This window comes from Drosophila virilis, chromosome 2 (assembly GCF_030788295.1).
Source record: "Drosophila virilis strain 15010-1051.87 chromosome 2, Dvir_AGI_RSII-ME, whole genome shotgun sequence".
NCBI lineage: Eukaryota > Metazoa > Arthropoda > Insecta > Diptera > Drosophilidae > Drosophila > Drosophila virilis.
In genome coordinates this window covers 27,538,325-27,556,299 of record NC_091544.1, presented here as the reverse complement: position 1 = coordinate 27,556,299, position 17,975 = coordinate 27,538,325, and the positions used below count along the sequence as shown (strand labels likewise).

Here is a 17,975-nt window from a genome sequence, read left to right as displayed (position 1 = left end):
GTTGTCGTTGCCGGTACCATTGCCCCAAGCACTGCTCGTCTGGGGCCAAAAAGTAAACATAGACGCGACTCATTAAATGAAACAAGCGCCAAGCACGGAGCCAGCTATCCAGCCATCCAGCCAGCCAGCCAGTCAGTCAGTCAGTCAGAGAGGCAGACAGGCGACCAACCGAACAGCCGCTGCTGCCGTCGATGCCCTCGGGCGCAGTTGCCACAGACTGGCGGAAGCGTTGGCTGTGGCAGAAACGTCGACTCTAAACGCCATAATTTGCCATGAAAAGGCTGCGTGTTGACTGGCGATAAAAGGCAGCTGTGGGGAGCAGCTCCAGGAGCAGCTATGGCAGACAAATTAAAATGCCTGCTGCCTGGCAACACAAAAGGATCCCGTAAAGCTCACAAGGAGCGCAAAGCAATTGCAACTAGTTGGGCTCTCGCTGTCTTAGCCTGTCTCAGCTGCTCGTTGGTTGTTGGCTTAAACGTGATTATGCTTATGCCAATTATCCTTATTTTATTAATGCCCAGTGTCGAGCGAGCGCCTTAGTCTCTTTTTTTTTTTCTTTGCCCTGCAAAGCTTACGAATGGCATTTTTGCACCTTTTATGGCATTTGCCATAATCGGCAACAGCAGCAGCAGCAACAACGGCAACAGCAGCAACAGCCATTTATAAGTCGCATTTGTTTTTCTATATGTACTAGAGGCTGTTAAGGCTTAGTTAATACCCGAGCGAAGCCTCTAAACGGCTGGGTACGTGCTTTATGCTTATACTGCAATCGGAACACTGTAGTTGTAGACCATAAATCAGTTTATCGCTATTTCTTGTTGCCCTTACATCGGGTAGTCTGTGCTTGCGAAATTGTTTGCTCCAACTAACTGATGATAGAAAGCTTCTTTTTTTAACACTAGTATCTTTTTCTTCTGAAATTTAAAAATTAGTTGGGGTCTCAAATGATTCATGCCGAAAAGCTGTCTGACTGAATGAGTAAATAGCTGACGGACTGACTACTGATAAAAGTACAAGGGGCACAAGGGTCGCCTTTTGTAATAAAATCAATATTTGAAGTCGTTTTTTTTTTTAATTGACTGATGATAAAAACTGACTCAGTTTAAAATGAAATAATTAAAATATGAAATCTATAGAAACTAGTTTAATGAAACTTATTTTTCGATCAATCAATTCTAATCATAGTTTTTTCAAATATTTTTTTAAATTTATGAGATGTGCTTTTACTTCTTGTAGAAATGAAATGATGTAGTTTGATATCAGATAGCTGCATGGTATTATATTATACTATTTTAACTTCTTTAGACACTCTTTCACGCCGGCCCCAATTAAATATGCAAACCCAGCTGAAGTCAGCTGACAGGAATCCTTTTACAGTCGTTGTAAACGCTAATCGCCAGCTTAACTGGTCTGTCCTTCCGTTTGGCTGTCACTCATAACCGCTGCGGAGCTTTTTAACTTATTTTATTGTGCATTGTTTTTCCTTGGCATTTGTGAAAAGAGTAAAGTGCTTTTAACATCTCTATTGTGTGGTCGCATTGTGATTTTAATTACGCTCTAGCACTGACTAAGTGACCAACTTAACACCGACTAAACGCTCGCACAATAAAAAATATTGCAGAGAATACTTGATTCTGAAGAGTCAACAATTATAGTCGGCGTATTTATGAGCTAAATAAAGGCCGTCTTAAGTTTCTTTTTAAATACTGACTCATACTTATGTTTAAGCCTTAATCAAAATTATTTTTAGGTATTTCCGTTAATATTACGAGATCCAAAGAGTTCAGATATGAGGATATTAATAGAAAACTTGTAGTTAAAGAGCAGAAGTTTGATAGCATTTGTGAGTTGTACTCACATACGTAATGGTGGGCTTAAAACTTTACACCTTTTTTACACCAACTTTACACTTAACATACATACAACAAACAATATAATTGTAATCCTATATTGAATATGAAATATTGAATATAGACAGAAATATAAAAAATATATAAATATAAATAAATATAAAAATATCGTAGGCAGAAATTATAACATGTATCAAAAATATTTTCAAATCGAAACAGTATATAGTTCGGTTCATAGCGGGGCTTGGAAAACTGCATCGTTTCAATGGGACTTCCGTAGTTTCTGTTAACTGATTCATTTTGGATTAGTAAGGCAAAACGGCAGGTACATTCAATACATAATAAATACAAATTCAAATGTGTCTTTAAGATATGACTGATATATTTAAAAATTTTTTCGCTGCTTCAGAGCGTTCTAATCAATAATATTTATGTGCAGTATTTCCTTTTTACGCTCGAGAATGTGGCGGCACATAAAATAATTTAAAGCTCGGCGACAATGTGCGCCCTACGGGGAAGCGACCCCATGCTGTGGTCGGGGTCGCAGCCGGAGCCGGAAGTGCGAGTCGAGAGGCAACAAAATGGCGGCGTAAATTTAAAAATAACAAAGTGTAAATCATACGCCCGGGTGAGATTTTTGTGTGCGTGGGTAATCGGAGCCGGGAACAGGCACAGGCACAGGCACAGGCGCACTCAAGCACACAGCCAGAGCCGACCCGGACCGCAAAACAGATGCTAATTAATGGCAGCAACGGGAACTGGCTCGCCCCTTAGTGCTACCCCCACCCCCAGTTACACCAACGGAGGGGCTAAAGAAAAAGTGCGTGGTTGGTCTTGCGAATGTGCCGTTAATTGCCGACAAAAGCGTCAAAATTGCGGTTCATTGGCTGCACACCGACGGAAAATTGAGGATTTTCGCGTGAGACTAGGCAGCCAAACATACACTTGATGGTTTTGCTAATTTATTGATTACAGCGTGCGGGTACTAGTCGGGAGTGCCCCACTAGGATATACCCAGGGGTAAGCTGCTGTTGCAATCTAATATCCTTCTATGCACACACCTCTGATTCTTGTCTTTGCCCTACACTTTATTTTCGGTCTTTATGGTCCGATCGCTATGAAATCTTCAGAAAATAAATAAAACATCAAAATGTGTGTGAAAACCAAGATTATGCCTCCAAAAATATAATTTTTACAATATTGAGGAAACAATAAAAACTTAAGTGGGTACCACATTTGGTGCCTCCACCTCTTACAAGTTGCAATATATGCTCGATTACCGAGGGGTAATCGGATATTATAAACTTAATCGTCAGCTGCCATTGGAAGAGCTACGTTTCAACGCGCTTGGAATTATTTGCTAAAATATATACTTTATGGGAGCCGAGATGCCTTTTTAACTATATTTTCAATGTGTACAGGGTATTAAAGTAAGCCAGCTGCTTACCTGAAGCCAGTTGTGCGAGAGTTTGAGGGTGCGTACAGATTGCGCCAGTGCAGCGGGCACCTGGCACAAGCCGGTGCCACTGGCATCCAGATCCTTGAGACTCCAGGAGGCGACAAACTCCTGCATGGCTGCGCCCACCAGCGGATTATGTGCAATGGACAGGCTCACCAGATCGGGTATGCCCTGCAGAGCGCGTATAGCCGAGCCGCTCAGCTGATTGTGCGACAAATCCAGATGCTGCAAATTGGGCAGCGCCAGAAAGGTTTCATAGTCGATATCCGTTATGTTGTTCCAGCCGAGCAGCAGTGTTTCCAGACCAATCAGATTGTAGAATGCCTGCCTAGCTATGGCACCGCCCAGCTCATTGTGTGCCAGATTTAGATGCTTAAGCTGTGGCATGCGCTGTTCAAAGAAGCTGCTGCTGCTCCTGTTGTTGCTGCTGGAAAGCTGGCTAAGCTTGTTCCAGGATAGATCCAGTGCGCTTAGCGTGGTGCTCAGAGCAGGCAGCAGGGTCAACGTGTTATTGCATGCGCTCAGCTGCTGCAGCTGCGTAAAGTTCTGCAGCTGCAGGCTGCTCAGCCGATTGTGGCTCAGATCCAAGCGATTCACCAGCTCAAATTGGCCCTGATAGTTCTGTTGGCTATCATAGGCGCTCAGGCCTTGCCGCGTCAGATTCAGCAGCGTTGCGACCGTCCTGTGTGCCTCGCGCTTCTCGCGTAGCGGTGACTCGCGCTTGTGCTGGTAGCGCAGCTCGGCCTTGTAGTGGCCCGCCGGTGCGTGCTCATCGCGCAGCATGCGGCGCACGGTTTGATAGCTGAGATGCTGCAGCGACAGTTGCCGCTCCTGCTGCTCGGCGGCGGCATCTGTCAGGGTTAATGCCTGCACGCTGCATAGCAGCTGGGCAAAGGCCAGGAACAGGCCAACCAGGGCACAGTGTTGGGCCAACATTTTTGTGTGGGCAGGTGCCTCGTTTATTTAACAGTTTTTCTTATTCTTATTTTTTTGTTTAAGGGCTTGGACGTTAATTTCACTTGAAATTTATGCGCTGTACGTGCAGACGTTTAGCGCTGTGCGAGAAATTTGTGGAATATGGCCAACGTTTTGGACGTTTCATTCATTTGCCTGCCATTTATTCATACATTCATGCACTCACGTACTCCAAAAGGCCGCCTGTTGGCTGGCCTGCTCTCTGTATATTTTTTTTTAATTTTTAAGGGAGCGTCACGTGCACGCCTCTGTGCTCGACCGTGTGACAACTGTCAACAGTTTGACAGCTTGTTTGTGGAAAAGGCGTTGCCTACTTTTCAGCGTCGCACGCTAAATATGCTGAATTTTTAATTAAATATCAACTTGGCCATCAGCATTTCAATTGTTGTTATTTTTTTCTCACTGTTTACAATTGTTTTACTTTTTTTTTGTCCTTTTCTGTGCGTCTGTTTTTCTTTTTTTTTTGCTAATTGCTGCACAAAGCGTTGTTCAGCTTCAGCAAATGTCAATTAAAAAGCGCGCATCGCTTCACCTGCTTTGCTGCTGTTTGTCGTTTGTCGTTGTTGTTAGAGCTAAATGTTGTCGCATAACAACGTCAATTGTTCCCCAGGCGTCGTCGCGTGCTTAAAATCTGTAATGAAACGTGCAACAAAAAATGTAATTACGCTTGTTATTGCCATTGTTATTGTTGTTGTTGTTGTTGTTGTTCTTCGCATGCAAAGTGCAAAAAAGCAATGGTAAAAAAGGTAAACTTCTTTATAATTTGCTGAGCATTTGCGTTGTGTCTGCACTTGACTTTATTTTTTGTGCATACCCTTGCAGAGAAAGTATTGTAATTATGTCAAGAATTATGTAACGCCTGAAAGCGACTTCTTTGACTAAATACAATTTATATGTTTAAGCACGATGAGAAGCTGGTTTCGTTTACAGCTGATAAGCAGCTAGATAATCTTTCAAAGATGAGAAGTTTTACTTGTTTTACTTGCCGTCAGATCACAAATATATTCGCTGCTGTCGTATGAAAAGGGTATTTCAACTGCGGCGCCCCAGTGAAATAAATTTTGTTTCGCTTGTTTCTCATACACTTTTTTTTGCCCGTGCTTCTTTTTAATTTGAGCTCGAGCTTTACGACTTGAAAGCGCTTTGGCACTTTGCCTTAAGTGTTATTTTTATGTTGATTGCAGCTAATGAAATTATAATTTCAACACGCTTAACAGCCAGCCATAATTCGGCCTGGGTGCGGACCTTGCTACAGGAGCAGGCAGGGTGAACGAGCTCTGTAGCTGGGTCAGAAGCGCGTGCCACACATGAGGCACCTTTTCTGACCGCGTGGCAGCCGCATGCCACTAAGCCCTGCTTATAAAACCAGCATATGTGCTATCATTTGTATTTGTGTGCGTATAAGTGTGTGTGTGTGCGCTATATAAATCATTTAACTGGGTCATTTCATTTCCGTTGCAGACAAGCGACAGGAAACCCACTGCATAACCCACAACTGTCAACAGACAACCCTCGGGGGCGGCCAAAAACGACGCAAATTTGATTTACTTCTTGTTGCCGTAATGATGCGCAAATGTATGCCTAGGACCTTATTTTTGTGTAGCACCAATCTGCCGAAAATTAATTTGTCAATGTCTACTTAAAGTCAAAATTGCCAATTCGCTTGCTACGAGCGGCTATATGGGTTCTAGCATACGGCTTGCCACTAAAGATTTTTAAAGGGCTGTGCCTCATAACATACAATCTGAAAATACAATCAACAGGCTTTCGCCCATTTGTACCTTTTGGGGACAATTTTGAAAATTAGTTTGAAGAATCGTGTACTTTCGCCCAAGACCTTAATTTGCCACCCAGAAGCATTGGTTGGCCAGTCGATTCGCCTGTTATTCAATTTATAAGCCTTGATCCTTAACTCTAGAAAAAACTTAAAGACTTAAAACCTATTATTTTCTTTTATAAATCCTATCATGTTTTCATTTTCTTCCTTTCAAAGCAAAGAAATTTAAAAACATTTGCAAGCTTTCATTTAGTCTGCATTTTTGTCTTACATTTATTTTTACCTAAAACCTGTCTTCAGGGTTTTAACTAGTCGAATAAGACTATGAAATCTTTTTTCGAGCATTTCTATTTGGATGTTGTATGTAATGTACATATGTTGTTTATGTGGGATTGTTAAGCCCATAAATGTTGTTGTTTCTTCAACTTACACAAGCACACACACACACACACACCCATACATATATACATATACATTAGTGTAAACAAATTTATAGGCATCGCTGGTTCACATGAAGTTTATTGACAAATGCTATCAAGGAGCTGGCATTTCACATCTCGTTTGCTTACGCAACAGTCAAATGTAGGCCATAAGTTTAGCGACAGACTTGGCCAAAGTCCTCCCCAGCGCCCCCTCAGAGCCGCAATACATCCCCTCTTTATGCCAGACAGACAGATGATGTACACAAGTCGGTTGACATGAAAGTCGATTTAAAAAAAAGAAATACAACATATATATAACAGCAATATCAGAAGCAGCTAAAACAACATGGCCAAGAACAGCTGTCTCTGTGTCTTTCTATCGGTCTGTCGGTCTGTCGGTCTGTCTGTCTGTCTGTCTGTCTGTCACCCCCGCACTCACCCCTAACATTACCGAGTACCCACGCCCGGAGTCAATAGTCAGGGAGCGCGTTTATTTTTTGGTTTTATTTTTTTTTCTTTCTGTGTCTGCCTGCGTTTGTCAGTTTATTTAATGGCAGCTTGAAAATAATTTGCGAATTGCTATGCCATATATATTTTGCTTGTGCCTAGTCTGTATTTTATGATTGAGCATTACACAGGGTGGCCAAACCCCTACCCAATACCGGCCGGAACTCGAATATTTATGTGAAACTCTTGTCGCATTTGCTTATTTTTTTCTATCTCTTACTCAGTTAATCAAATGCACAGGACAAAGGGCAAACAGTTCGCTGATGCAGCACGTTTAAAGTGCATCCTATTATGCCATGTAAATAGACCGAACTGGAATACCGAAGAAGCTTTGGATAAGCTAAGATGGCACTGCAGCAAATGCTATGTATAAGTAGATAGAGAAAGAAGGTGAGCTTCGGTACGCCGAAGATTAAATACCCTTGTACACGCAATCACGAGAACTCTGCAATTGACTGATTCCTTTGACAGTGCCAAATGATATAGTAGTCTTATTTTGATCAAGATTTTCTCATATGACAGTGGTAATACTTAGTCAGAACTGTCAGCTTCTATGTGTTTCAAATTCCAGGAAAGAATTTTATTAGCTTCTGCAAGTGCTCAACTCCTTGCTTTAATAATATTCAGGACATTGTGCGCTGCACTGAAATTGGATGTTGCGGCAGCAGCATGCAGCTGCCATACGTCAACGATTTATTTTATAGAAATTTAGCCGACATAACGTCTTGCACCCCATGGTCGGGCCTGAGTCCCAGACCAATCCCACTTCGAGTCGACTGCAGCATGGCTTTATCAGTGCGCAGCTTGTGCAACAAAATGCAAATGGCATTTGACGGCAAGGACAACGCTGTCGCCGAATGCATTCCTCATTGAGTGCCTCCTGGCTGTCTCCTTGAGATACGTTTTTTTGCCACACAGTTTCTTGCTTCAGTTGCGCGCTCAATTGCGCAACAAAATACAAAATTGTATCTTTGCCCCCGTCTAGCCCATGCATAATGCAGTGTTCAGATCTGCTTTGTGTGTATGTGTGCGTCTGTGTGTGTGTGTGTGTGCAGTGTGCATTTGCATTTCACGTAAAACTGCAGGGACTGCTGGCTTAGTTAGTTTGGTCTGTGTGGCTCTTAGGTTTGTGTTAAGTGCGCACTTTGTATACCCTTCCCTTATCCTTTAAAACGCTTTAAGGAGTATCAAAGAGTTGAGCTCAGCTTAGCATCAGCCAAAGTAGTCAAAGAAATGAACATGATCGATCTTGTCATGTTTCATATAACAGTCTATCCGCTTTCTCTCTTTCTTTAAACATCCTATCGATCCCAGAATCTATATCAACTAGAAAGCTAAAATTTGGTATGTACTTTAAACTTTGCATATTAGCATTTAATTTCTCGGAATATGCAAATCTTATGAGTATTGCAGATACATGTGGAGATAGTTACTTCTTAACCTCAATCATTATTATGTCATATCAACGATAATATCATAACAGTTACTGGGTATATCTCGGTCGATCATGCTGGACAACAGCTTGCCTGTTTGTCATGCATGTGCTTGTGCCCTCGCTTCTTCTACACTATTTTTCCCTGAGCTGCTGTTTTAATAAACTTCCGCTTTGTGAAAGTTTTACACATTCGGCCGCCCGCTGCGTCTGACATGTATTCAATGCCGGCAACTGCATTCGGTATTCTTCATCCTTTATCCTGCAGCCTGTAGCCAGCTGCATCTGTGTCAATGTCAACATTGGCAGGACGTGCGAGTTTGTCACTTTCAGTTGAGCTCGTGGCTCTTAAACTCGGAGTGAAATCTTTAAGCAAAATGTCCAACGCTTTGCAAACAATTTGCCAGCGCATGCCTTTGTGATTTGTTACCAGCCATCAATGGGCAGTATTTTTTTTATTCTTTTTGGTATTTTTCTCCACTGCGCATAAAAGTTTTCAAATTAAACTTTTTTTGTTCAGTCAACTGTCAAGTGAATGGGCGGGCAATTGGGCGGCGCTTTGGCGTATCGATATCAAAAAGGCCTTTACACACATGCGACAGTGCGTGCGTGTGTGTGTGTGTGTGTATGTCTGTGTCTATATGACAGCAGTCTTAAATGATACTTATATCGCATTTAAGGTATTTTATGTTCTCAAATTCACAGACTTATCTTGAAACTAAAAAATCCTGTAGATTATAGCTTGAAACTAGCCTGATCCTTGCTCTTTGAGTTTTTTAAAATTTTAAGTTAAATGATTCAATGTGTGATTAGCATACCCTGTACATGCCCCGTGCAAGCTTCTTCTAACCCAAACGGTATACGAAACACAAAGTAAGGAAACTAGCTAATAAACTTTTTACTCTTAATATGTTTCGATAAAACCCCACAACTAGTTATCAGCCATGAAAAATACTTGATAATAATGTAATATATTTTTGCCTTTATTGTGAAAAGTTACTTTGCTTAACGAATATAATTCTCAAGCTGCGGCAATTTGCCAAAAACTAAGAGAAAACGTTTTTGGGAACTTTTGCCTATGACTTATGGTCACCAACTTGAGGTCGACATTGCCACCGCCATGTTGTTGTCTTTATTAATGCCCTGTGGCTAAAGGCGCTGCCAGAATCCCATCCACGAAACGCCCAAACACCCAGCTACCACACCGTGTCCTGAAGTCTGCCAGGGCAACCAAAAAAACACATAAGTAAAATTCGTAATAAACTTGTGCTCATCCACATCCTCAGTTTGTTGTGCGCCTCTAGCTGTGTGTGCGCGTGTGTGTGTGTGTGTGTGTGGGTTTTATTGTTTTATTTGTGTGTAGATTCTCATGTTTGATTTTTTTATTTTTCTGTTTTGCTGCCATTTTTTGTTGTTGTGTGTTGCTTTTATTTGTTAAATTGTGTAGTGAAAAATCGCTCAAGGCCCTGGAATAGACCCGCAGAGTCGAGGCTATCCTATGGGATTTTATTTGTATTTTTTGGACTTCTTTTCTAGTTGGTTTCGTCTTTGGCTTCATATTGTTAGCTTGATTTCGGTTGCTCGCAGCGTTTTATGCTCTTGACATACAAAAAGATATTTTAATAAAAAATGTGGCCTGTCTGTCTCTCAGTCTGTCCGTCCGTCTCTCGCTGCCAAATGGAGCATGGCATTAATTTTGATTGTCTTACTCGCAGTTTTAACCCCTTGTTTAGTTGGCAAAGCTTTTTATGAAATTGAAAAAGTTTTTCAATAAATTTGGCCAACAAAAAACATTTAGCCAGCTTATGCATTCGGCTATATTAATATCTAGTTCACAGTTTTTTTTTTACTTATGTCTAGCTGGCACTTTTTGCTAGCTCACTTCTGCGCATAATTTGGGGCCACGGCACAAATTGCGTTTCACTAAATGATTTTGGACAGCTTGACCCCTACAGCACATTATTTGCCGCAGGCGGGTGCTCAACTGGTGCCACTGTCATATTTTCCTGCCTGCCTCATAAAGTGGCACAATGATTTTCTAATAATTTGCCAAATTGCCTTTGCTTGGCCATTAAATCTGTGATACGTGTCTGCTTCAGATATTGTGGTTGATGGTCTCTGCCATTCTGGTCAAGCTGATTGCTAGATTATGTACACACACCCATCCACCCACACACACACACACACACACACACACACACACACACAGCCACTCGCACGCGGGCACACAAACGTTTGACAAACGGCTGAACAACTAGCATTATGTGCTCCAAATTGTCAACCTCTGAGATATGAATGTAAGTTGAAACCTCACAGCCAAGCTGTGTCCTGCATCCTGCGTCCTCTTACTGAGCTCATCTGTAAGTGTGTGTGGGCGTGCATGTGTGTGTGCGGGTTACTAGGATGTTAAAGCTGTCAGCAGCTCGCTTTAAGTTAACGCTTCAGTGCCCACTTGCTAAAGTTTTGCCTAAAAAATCTGTGACTAGCGCCAAAATCAATAATTCCGATTGTTCTTCAAGTGGTTTCGCTTGGCAACGTTTGGCAAAAAGTGCAAAAATATTTTGCAAAAATAACACACTAAAAGTGCTCTTCAAAGCGTGTGTGAGTGTGAATGTTATGTGTTCTGTGTGTCGTTGACTTTCCTGCTCCGTTGCTTTGCGCCATTGTTCATTGTTCCCATTGCTTGCCCCAGAAATCAACCAAAAACGCTTAGACAAAAAGAAGCAAACAACATTGATCTAGAATACCCTATAAAAAAATTGACTGGGAAAATTTCGAAAATTATGCTGTAATGTTTTCCGCTCTGAAGAAGAGCAGAAAGAGCTAAGCTTTAATTTCTGCTCTTTATATTAATCGCTGAATATATGAGCTGCTTTCCCCTGCTAGGTTTACACCCTGTGCTTACTTATCTAAGGGTATCATTGGCTTTTTGTGTTGCTATTACCTGCAGCACCATCCCGTCAAATCCGCCTAACCACTATACCCTGCGCACTGCACATTTGCTTTGTTATTTTGATGCTGGTTGTCAACGTTGGCTGCGCTTTGTTTTTGTGCTTTCAGCGCTCTTTGTTCTTTTTTTGGGCCTGTTCCATTATTGTCCCTGAGCTGGCTGCTCCTTCGCCCAACTTTTGGCATTTGGCGTCTTTTAATTGTTGAAGCTGGCGGTTGCTTGTCCCCAGTTATTAGGCGGTTGTTTTGCTAACAAGTTTTGTTATCGATATGACTGGGCAAGTTTCAAGTACGTTCCGCACCCCCCACCGACAATTAGCGCATCTGTTTCAGCTTTCAATTGCTCTCCAAACATTTATCAGGCAGGCACTTGTCAGTAATACGCGCCATTAACATTAACGCACATTATGCTCCATTTTTCAAGCATCAAATTATTGCAAAGCAGCGTGGGTGGAATGTGGGAATGTGGGAAAGGTGCCGGGGAGGGAGCGTGGGTTGAAAAGACTGGCAGCTCTGCCTTCCGGCAGACAACAAACTTTAAATATTTACGACATCATTTCATGGCCCACAAGCGATGCCGCTGAACCCTTAAAATTGCTTGCTCTGGAGCTCTGCCTGCCCCAGCTCAGCCCTGCCCATTCCCAGCCCCAGTCTCAATGATAATTTCCAACCCACGACCACCCCTCACAGAAAAAAAATATTACACGCATAACTGTCGTATTTTTTTTTCTTTCCATGCTGCCCTTCTTGGCTGCTGGCGCTGTCTTCGAGACTCAAAACAAAAATTAGGCCATTAAGGCATTTACCAAATGCGCCGTGTCCTCAACTGGCCCTCACTCGAACCTGGGCTTGGTGGTTCGCTTTTTGGGCGTCTTTTTGTTGAAATTGAAATTAATGTGGCGGAAATCACAAGTTCAACACGCAAAGTTAGCGGCAAGGGTTTGCTTCAAGCATTAGCCCCATGATATATGTCGGTAATTTCTGTCATTGTGCGCTGCCTACTGATGATTGCCCCGGCAATTAGCCCAAAAGCACACACACACACACACACACACAACTGTAGCGAAACACATTTTGAACAGCATGATTGAAGATCTAATTCAGGCTGCCACAGAATATGAATTAGTTCAATATATGACTACTTAAAGTATGTGAAGGGCATTTGTTAACTTTTAAAGAAAAACAATTTTAAACGCTGTTCTTAAAAACATAAAGTAAAAAGGAAGTTTTTTTGCTGACGTGAGCTTTAAAAATGAGAGACTACTTCGCATAGATGCAGACAAACGGGGTCGAATATGTCTTCTATGCGCCACAAATTTATAATACACAATTATAATACTCTTTACAAGGGTAGATAATGGAAAACATTGCGAATCATTGTATAAGATCCCAAAAATCATTTAAAAAATAACATCAATTTAACTATGTGACCAATAATAAACTGAATATCATGAAACTTATTTACTAAAAGCAAAACTTTTGAGATATAAAAAAAGCACAGTCACACAGTCACAGTCACGAATTTAGCAGCCTCGCAGGTTCAAGTTTTTCTCAAAAAAATGTATTTGGGAAAATAAATTAATTTTAAAGCCTTTAAATGTAAAATGCACAGTTTTCAATAAAGATTAAATAAAAGGCATTCCCAGATATGTACATTTATATGAAAAGTATATAATATAATTATATGCTTTTTGCCAAGAATAGTTCGTTGGCTGCTTTGCATATTTTTTCAAATGCTTTGGGCCACGCAAACTTATTGCGCAATTTTTCATATTTTTAATGGGAAAACATTTTGCCTGGCGTCCAAGTTTTTAATTTGTTGTGCCGCTCACCCACACAGCTGCCAGTACCATAAAGACTCACCCACAGCCACCCCCAGCCCCAAACCCATTGCATGTTTTTCTTTATTTTCAACGCTTATATAAAGTATGTATGTGCGCCGTTCTTTGGCTCGGCTTTCATTATAAGCCATAACCATTTGGCCGTAAGGCGCAAAAGTGTCGAAAGTGCAGGCAGGCGTGCGCCATTTTTGTAGGCGTGGCACATAACTTTTCCGCACACCCCATAGACTCACACCCATTCACAACACGCACATAGGCAGCGAGGATCGTGGCAAAGAAATATATATTTTTCAAGTTGCGTATTTTTGATGTATTAAATTCGCTTTGGCTTTGCAGACTTTTTGGCATTTAATTTTGGTATATAAATAATAAGTGCTTGGCTAAGCAGCTGCTGGTTATGAGGTGGCAAAGTGCAAAATGCTGCCCCGGCAACCCGCTCGCCGACAGCGTCCTTTGACCTGCATAAATAAACAGCAAAAGGATGTGAGACCGAAAACTGCTGACAAAACTTATAAATCCCAGATATCCTGACCTTAATGCTACGTTGAATACCAAACGATGTTGCCGCTACTACCTCGCCAAGAGCATGTGTCTGTGTGTCTGTGTGTGTGGGTGGGTGTAAAGTACTGAAAGCCAATGCCAACGCTTAAACATAAACACAAACAGCGTAAAGGAAGCTGCAAGTTGACTGGCAGCAAGAAAAAAACCGATGTCAAAGTGCTGCTACCCAGACCACACATACACACACACACAGGCACACACACACTGACGCATAGGTGCCCTGTAGGTGTCGCTTTCATGATGGCAGGTTAACTATGCGTATACGCAACTCAGCGATGGAGTGCCTGCTAAATATTTTCAAGGATAGCTTGACAAACAAACAAATAGTCGTATTTCGCAATGTTTACGTGTGTGCGCGTGTGTGTGTGTGCGTCTATGTGTGAGTGTGTGTAGAAAACCGAAAAGTTTGTTAGTGCTGTGCGTCGCTTGAGCGCTTATTGTTTGCCACTTTCAAGGATATTGGCATTTGGTTAGCTTTTTTATATATATTTGTTTTTATTTTTTTATTTTTTTGCAATTGAACCTTGAAATGGGATACGTCAGTTACGCCCACGCAGCGTCTAGCCCTGCTTTGCATATTTTCACTATTTCTCTTTAGGGGTCGTCCAGCTACGTGACTTTGCGTTTGGTTTCGGGCAACTAGACACAACTACAACTACAACTCTGAACCCCAACCATCGTCGCTATATAAATAAATTATCAATTTATGTTTTACTACACAGAATTTTTGCAAAACTTTAACCGCAAGGCGGTATCCCACACCAGAAACTGAACAAATTAAGCATATAGCCACAAACAAGCAAAAATTAAATTGTTTTACTTATTTTTTTAAAGCTCTTGCTATTTTTGAGACAGTCACATATTAGAAACGAGATTCATTTTGAGCAAAACCTGTATTAAATTTAAATTTAATTATGATTCATAGAAAATTTGTTTCATTTGAATTAAATTTAGAATTTTATTTTATTTAAATAAAAATGTTGTTAAATTTGAATAAACATTTTGTTCAACTTAACTTTTTTGCTAAGTTCCAATCGAAATGCTCTTAAATTAACAAATGCTTTTTTTTAAATTCAAACAAAATAAATTATTTTGAACTGTTTTCTAGAGTCGTTTGCATGACTCGTCTATTAATTAAGATATGACTTTTAAGACCATATGAAATATTCCACATTCCAAAATCCATAAATATTTTTTAATCACAATAAGGTTTTAATTTCTATAAGATTAAATTGAATTAAACAGCGAAATAACTCTTAGCAACAATCATCCCCATTTAAGTGGAAATTGTAATACGATATGCCAAGGCACATTGTCCGATGCGTATATACATAACTATGTTTCAGATATAAAATATTATCCCCACTATTAAGTTTCAATTAAATTGTACAAACTTGTATTAAAGTTAATCTAATTAATTTAAAATTTAACAATATATTTTTAAGCACAAATGATTGTGAATGGAAGGCGTGTTCTTCTCAGCAGCAGATTGCAGCCATCCGCATTGCAGCTGACTTTTCCAGTCCATTTAGTTGTACATAATGTGCACACACATACATACACACACGCACATCTACATGTGTGCAGCATATGCGCATTTGTGGTGTGTCTTGCCATACAAAATTCGCAACGCGGCTGTTTTCTACACGCCGTCATTTTTATGACATTTCCGATGAATACAAAATGCTTAATTAAATGTCGTTGCATGTATTTGTTGCTTTTGTTGTTCTAGTTGTTATTGTTGTTGTTGTAGCACAAATTGCCAAGCTTTGTCGGCTGAGGCAAAGACCTTGCTTGCCGCATCCGCTGCGCAAGCCCCAGCCCTTGCCGCCGACCCCGTGCTCAGCTTGTTGGCGGCATGTGATGACACGCATAATTTATTCAATTTTCGTTTCAGAGTGTGTGTGTGTGTGTGTGTGTTGGTGCGTGCGTACGTGTGTGTGCGTCGGCATGTGCCGGCTGGGGTTTCCTGCTGCTGTTGCTGCTGCTGTTCCTTCTAGCTGCGTCTCTTAGTTCAGGTTTTTCGCAGCTCTAATGCTTAAATTACACATTCAAATACACGATGGCACGCGCACACACGCACAATCGCACACACACACACACACACATACACACGCGCCCATTCACCGCAGTCATGTGCGACATTTGGCTGGGGTTAGGGCATCCCTAGGGGGAGTCGGGGGGTTCGCTTTTTGCGTACGTTTTGTTTCCCACTTGCGCAAATAATGATCCCCAGACACATTCTATGCCATTTCTTTTTGCTGCTTTGTTGTTGCGTATTTACTGCAAAGATTATTTGCAATGCCTCGTTGCCTCGTTGTGTGTGTGTATGTGTGGCACATCGTGTCTGACTCTGTGTGTGGCGGTTTGGGATGGCAGCTCATAGTCCGCTGGTCGCTTTGTCTACAACAAATCACTTTGTTGGCGCAACACTTTAATGTCAGGGATTAGGCATTAACGTGAGATTTGCCAGCGTGCGTCCTCGTTCCTTTTATTGTATGACATTTGCATTGTACCTAATGCAAACACACACTCACACACACATACACACTCATGTTAGCTGCCACATACAATTATTTCAAGTCTGTTGTGCTCTAGTTTTGGCAAGTTAACTATTCCTAGTTTTATGTTTTTTTTTTGTTTCGCTCTTTATTTTTTGTTTTGAAGACTAAACCTGGTACTTCAGCTGCTGGCTTTTAGTAATGGTGGAATATTTTAAGTACACTAAGTAAAAGTGTATGCTAAAATGCTGTAAACAAGTCAGCAAGCACTCAAAATTCTGTCCGCTAAATTTTTAGAGTATTTAAAGGGCTTAAAATTCTTCGTCTGTCTCTGACTTTTGGCAGAGGTGCATCATATTAAGAATACTGTGAGATTTAGTTATCATCATTTCCGTTAAAAATTCTTTGAAAAATTAAATTTCTGGCTATTGTTTTTATTTTTATTTTCCTCATCGTTTTAAGTGCACTCTAGTTTTGTTTCCTTCTTTTGCACCAAAGTGTACTATTACAAGTACACTGTGAGAAAGGGCATTTCTTAAGCATTTGTATCGCTCCCTTATTTTAGTAATTTTATCTATATTTGAGATCAATATTTTCGCAAAAATTTTTGATACAAAAAAGCTTTCATTATTTTCTTGATTTTTTTTTTTATAATATACAATATAGAATGTTGTTATTTCATAAATATACAATTTATTTATTTAACTATCGTTTTCCATCAGCTGCAGCACCTCAAAATTAAAGCAATATTAAAAAAAATGTATAAAGAAATTAATTTAAAGCTGTGGACATTGCTCTAAAAGCAAACAGTATAACTATACTATTCCTCTCAGTGCACGTTTTCGTTTTCACAACAATGTTTGCAAGTATAACAACAATATGTGCTGCATGTTGAGTGCTTTAATCGAAGTAAATTGACTTTTCCGTTGGGTGAATAACATCAAAGAAAATTTTGAATTAAAATTGAATAGTTAATATTTGCTTGGGAAATGCGTTACTAAATGCAGCGAAAATAGACTCGACTCGATACGGGATAGTTTCAAAAATTAAACACAATTTCAAGAGAGAGTTATTTAGACAACGGCAAAACAATATTTTCTGTGCAGCTTCGGCTGTTGGAAAATCTGCTTATGATATTTCCAATTGCAGTAAAAACTTGAACTGAATTCTCCATGAACTGCTCCATTTTTGCTTTATGGGCGCCGCAAATATGGCATATTTGTGCTGGCTTTGCATATTTCATGAAAAACGCAATTGTTTTGCAGCAGCAGCAGCAACAAAAACCAGCAGCGATTGCCGCTTTTCACCCACCCAGTTTTCCATGTGGCATTTGAAGTGCTTTTGGAAACTGTGCAAAACCAGCCATCAAAATCTGTGTTTTATCTTTTTATTGTTTTGCTGTTACTTTTTGCAAAAATGTTTTGAGTGGGCTGCACTGTGGGAGGGATGTGGGTTGGCGGCGTGTGCCGCCCATGAACTGCAAATTGCGTACGCAAATTGCCTGCTTAAACGGCGCGTACTTCAGTAGCCCCCCACCCCTCCTGCGCTCGGAAAACCAACGTCTGTGTCTATTTCGCGCCTGTAAATCGTAAATCAGCGCAGATTATTGTTGCTCCTTTCAGAGATTCCCCGAAAAGCAACCCTCAACCAGCGCCCATTTGCATTTGTATCTTTTCTTTGCCGAACGCGTTTTTCAATTTG

General features: G+C 40.8%; 2 protein-coding genes across 3 annotated transcripts in view; one reads left to right on the top strand and one right to left on the bottom strand.

Annotated features, from left to right (window-relative positions):
• The window catches only part of timeout (circadian regulator timeout), an 83,208-nt gene that overhangs the window by 49,158 nt on the left and 16,075 nt on the right, over positions 1 to 17,975 (top strand). The window lies entirely within an intron of this gene.
• Positions 1 to 17,975, bottom strand: part of 2mit (leucine-rich repeat-containing protein 2mit) — a 29,836-nt gene that overhangs the window by 6,929 nt on the left and 4,932 nt on the right. Inside the window, 1 exon segment of the mRNA XM_032433529.2 lies at positions 3,298 to 4,915. Within this exon segment, the coding sequence (XP_032289420.2) occupies positions 3,298 to 4,245 (948 nt within the window). The 5' untranslated portion in view covers positions 4,246 to 4,915.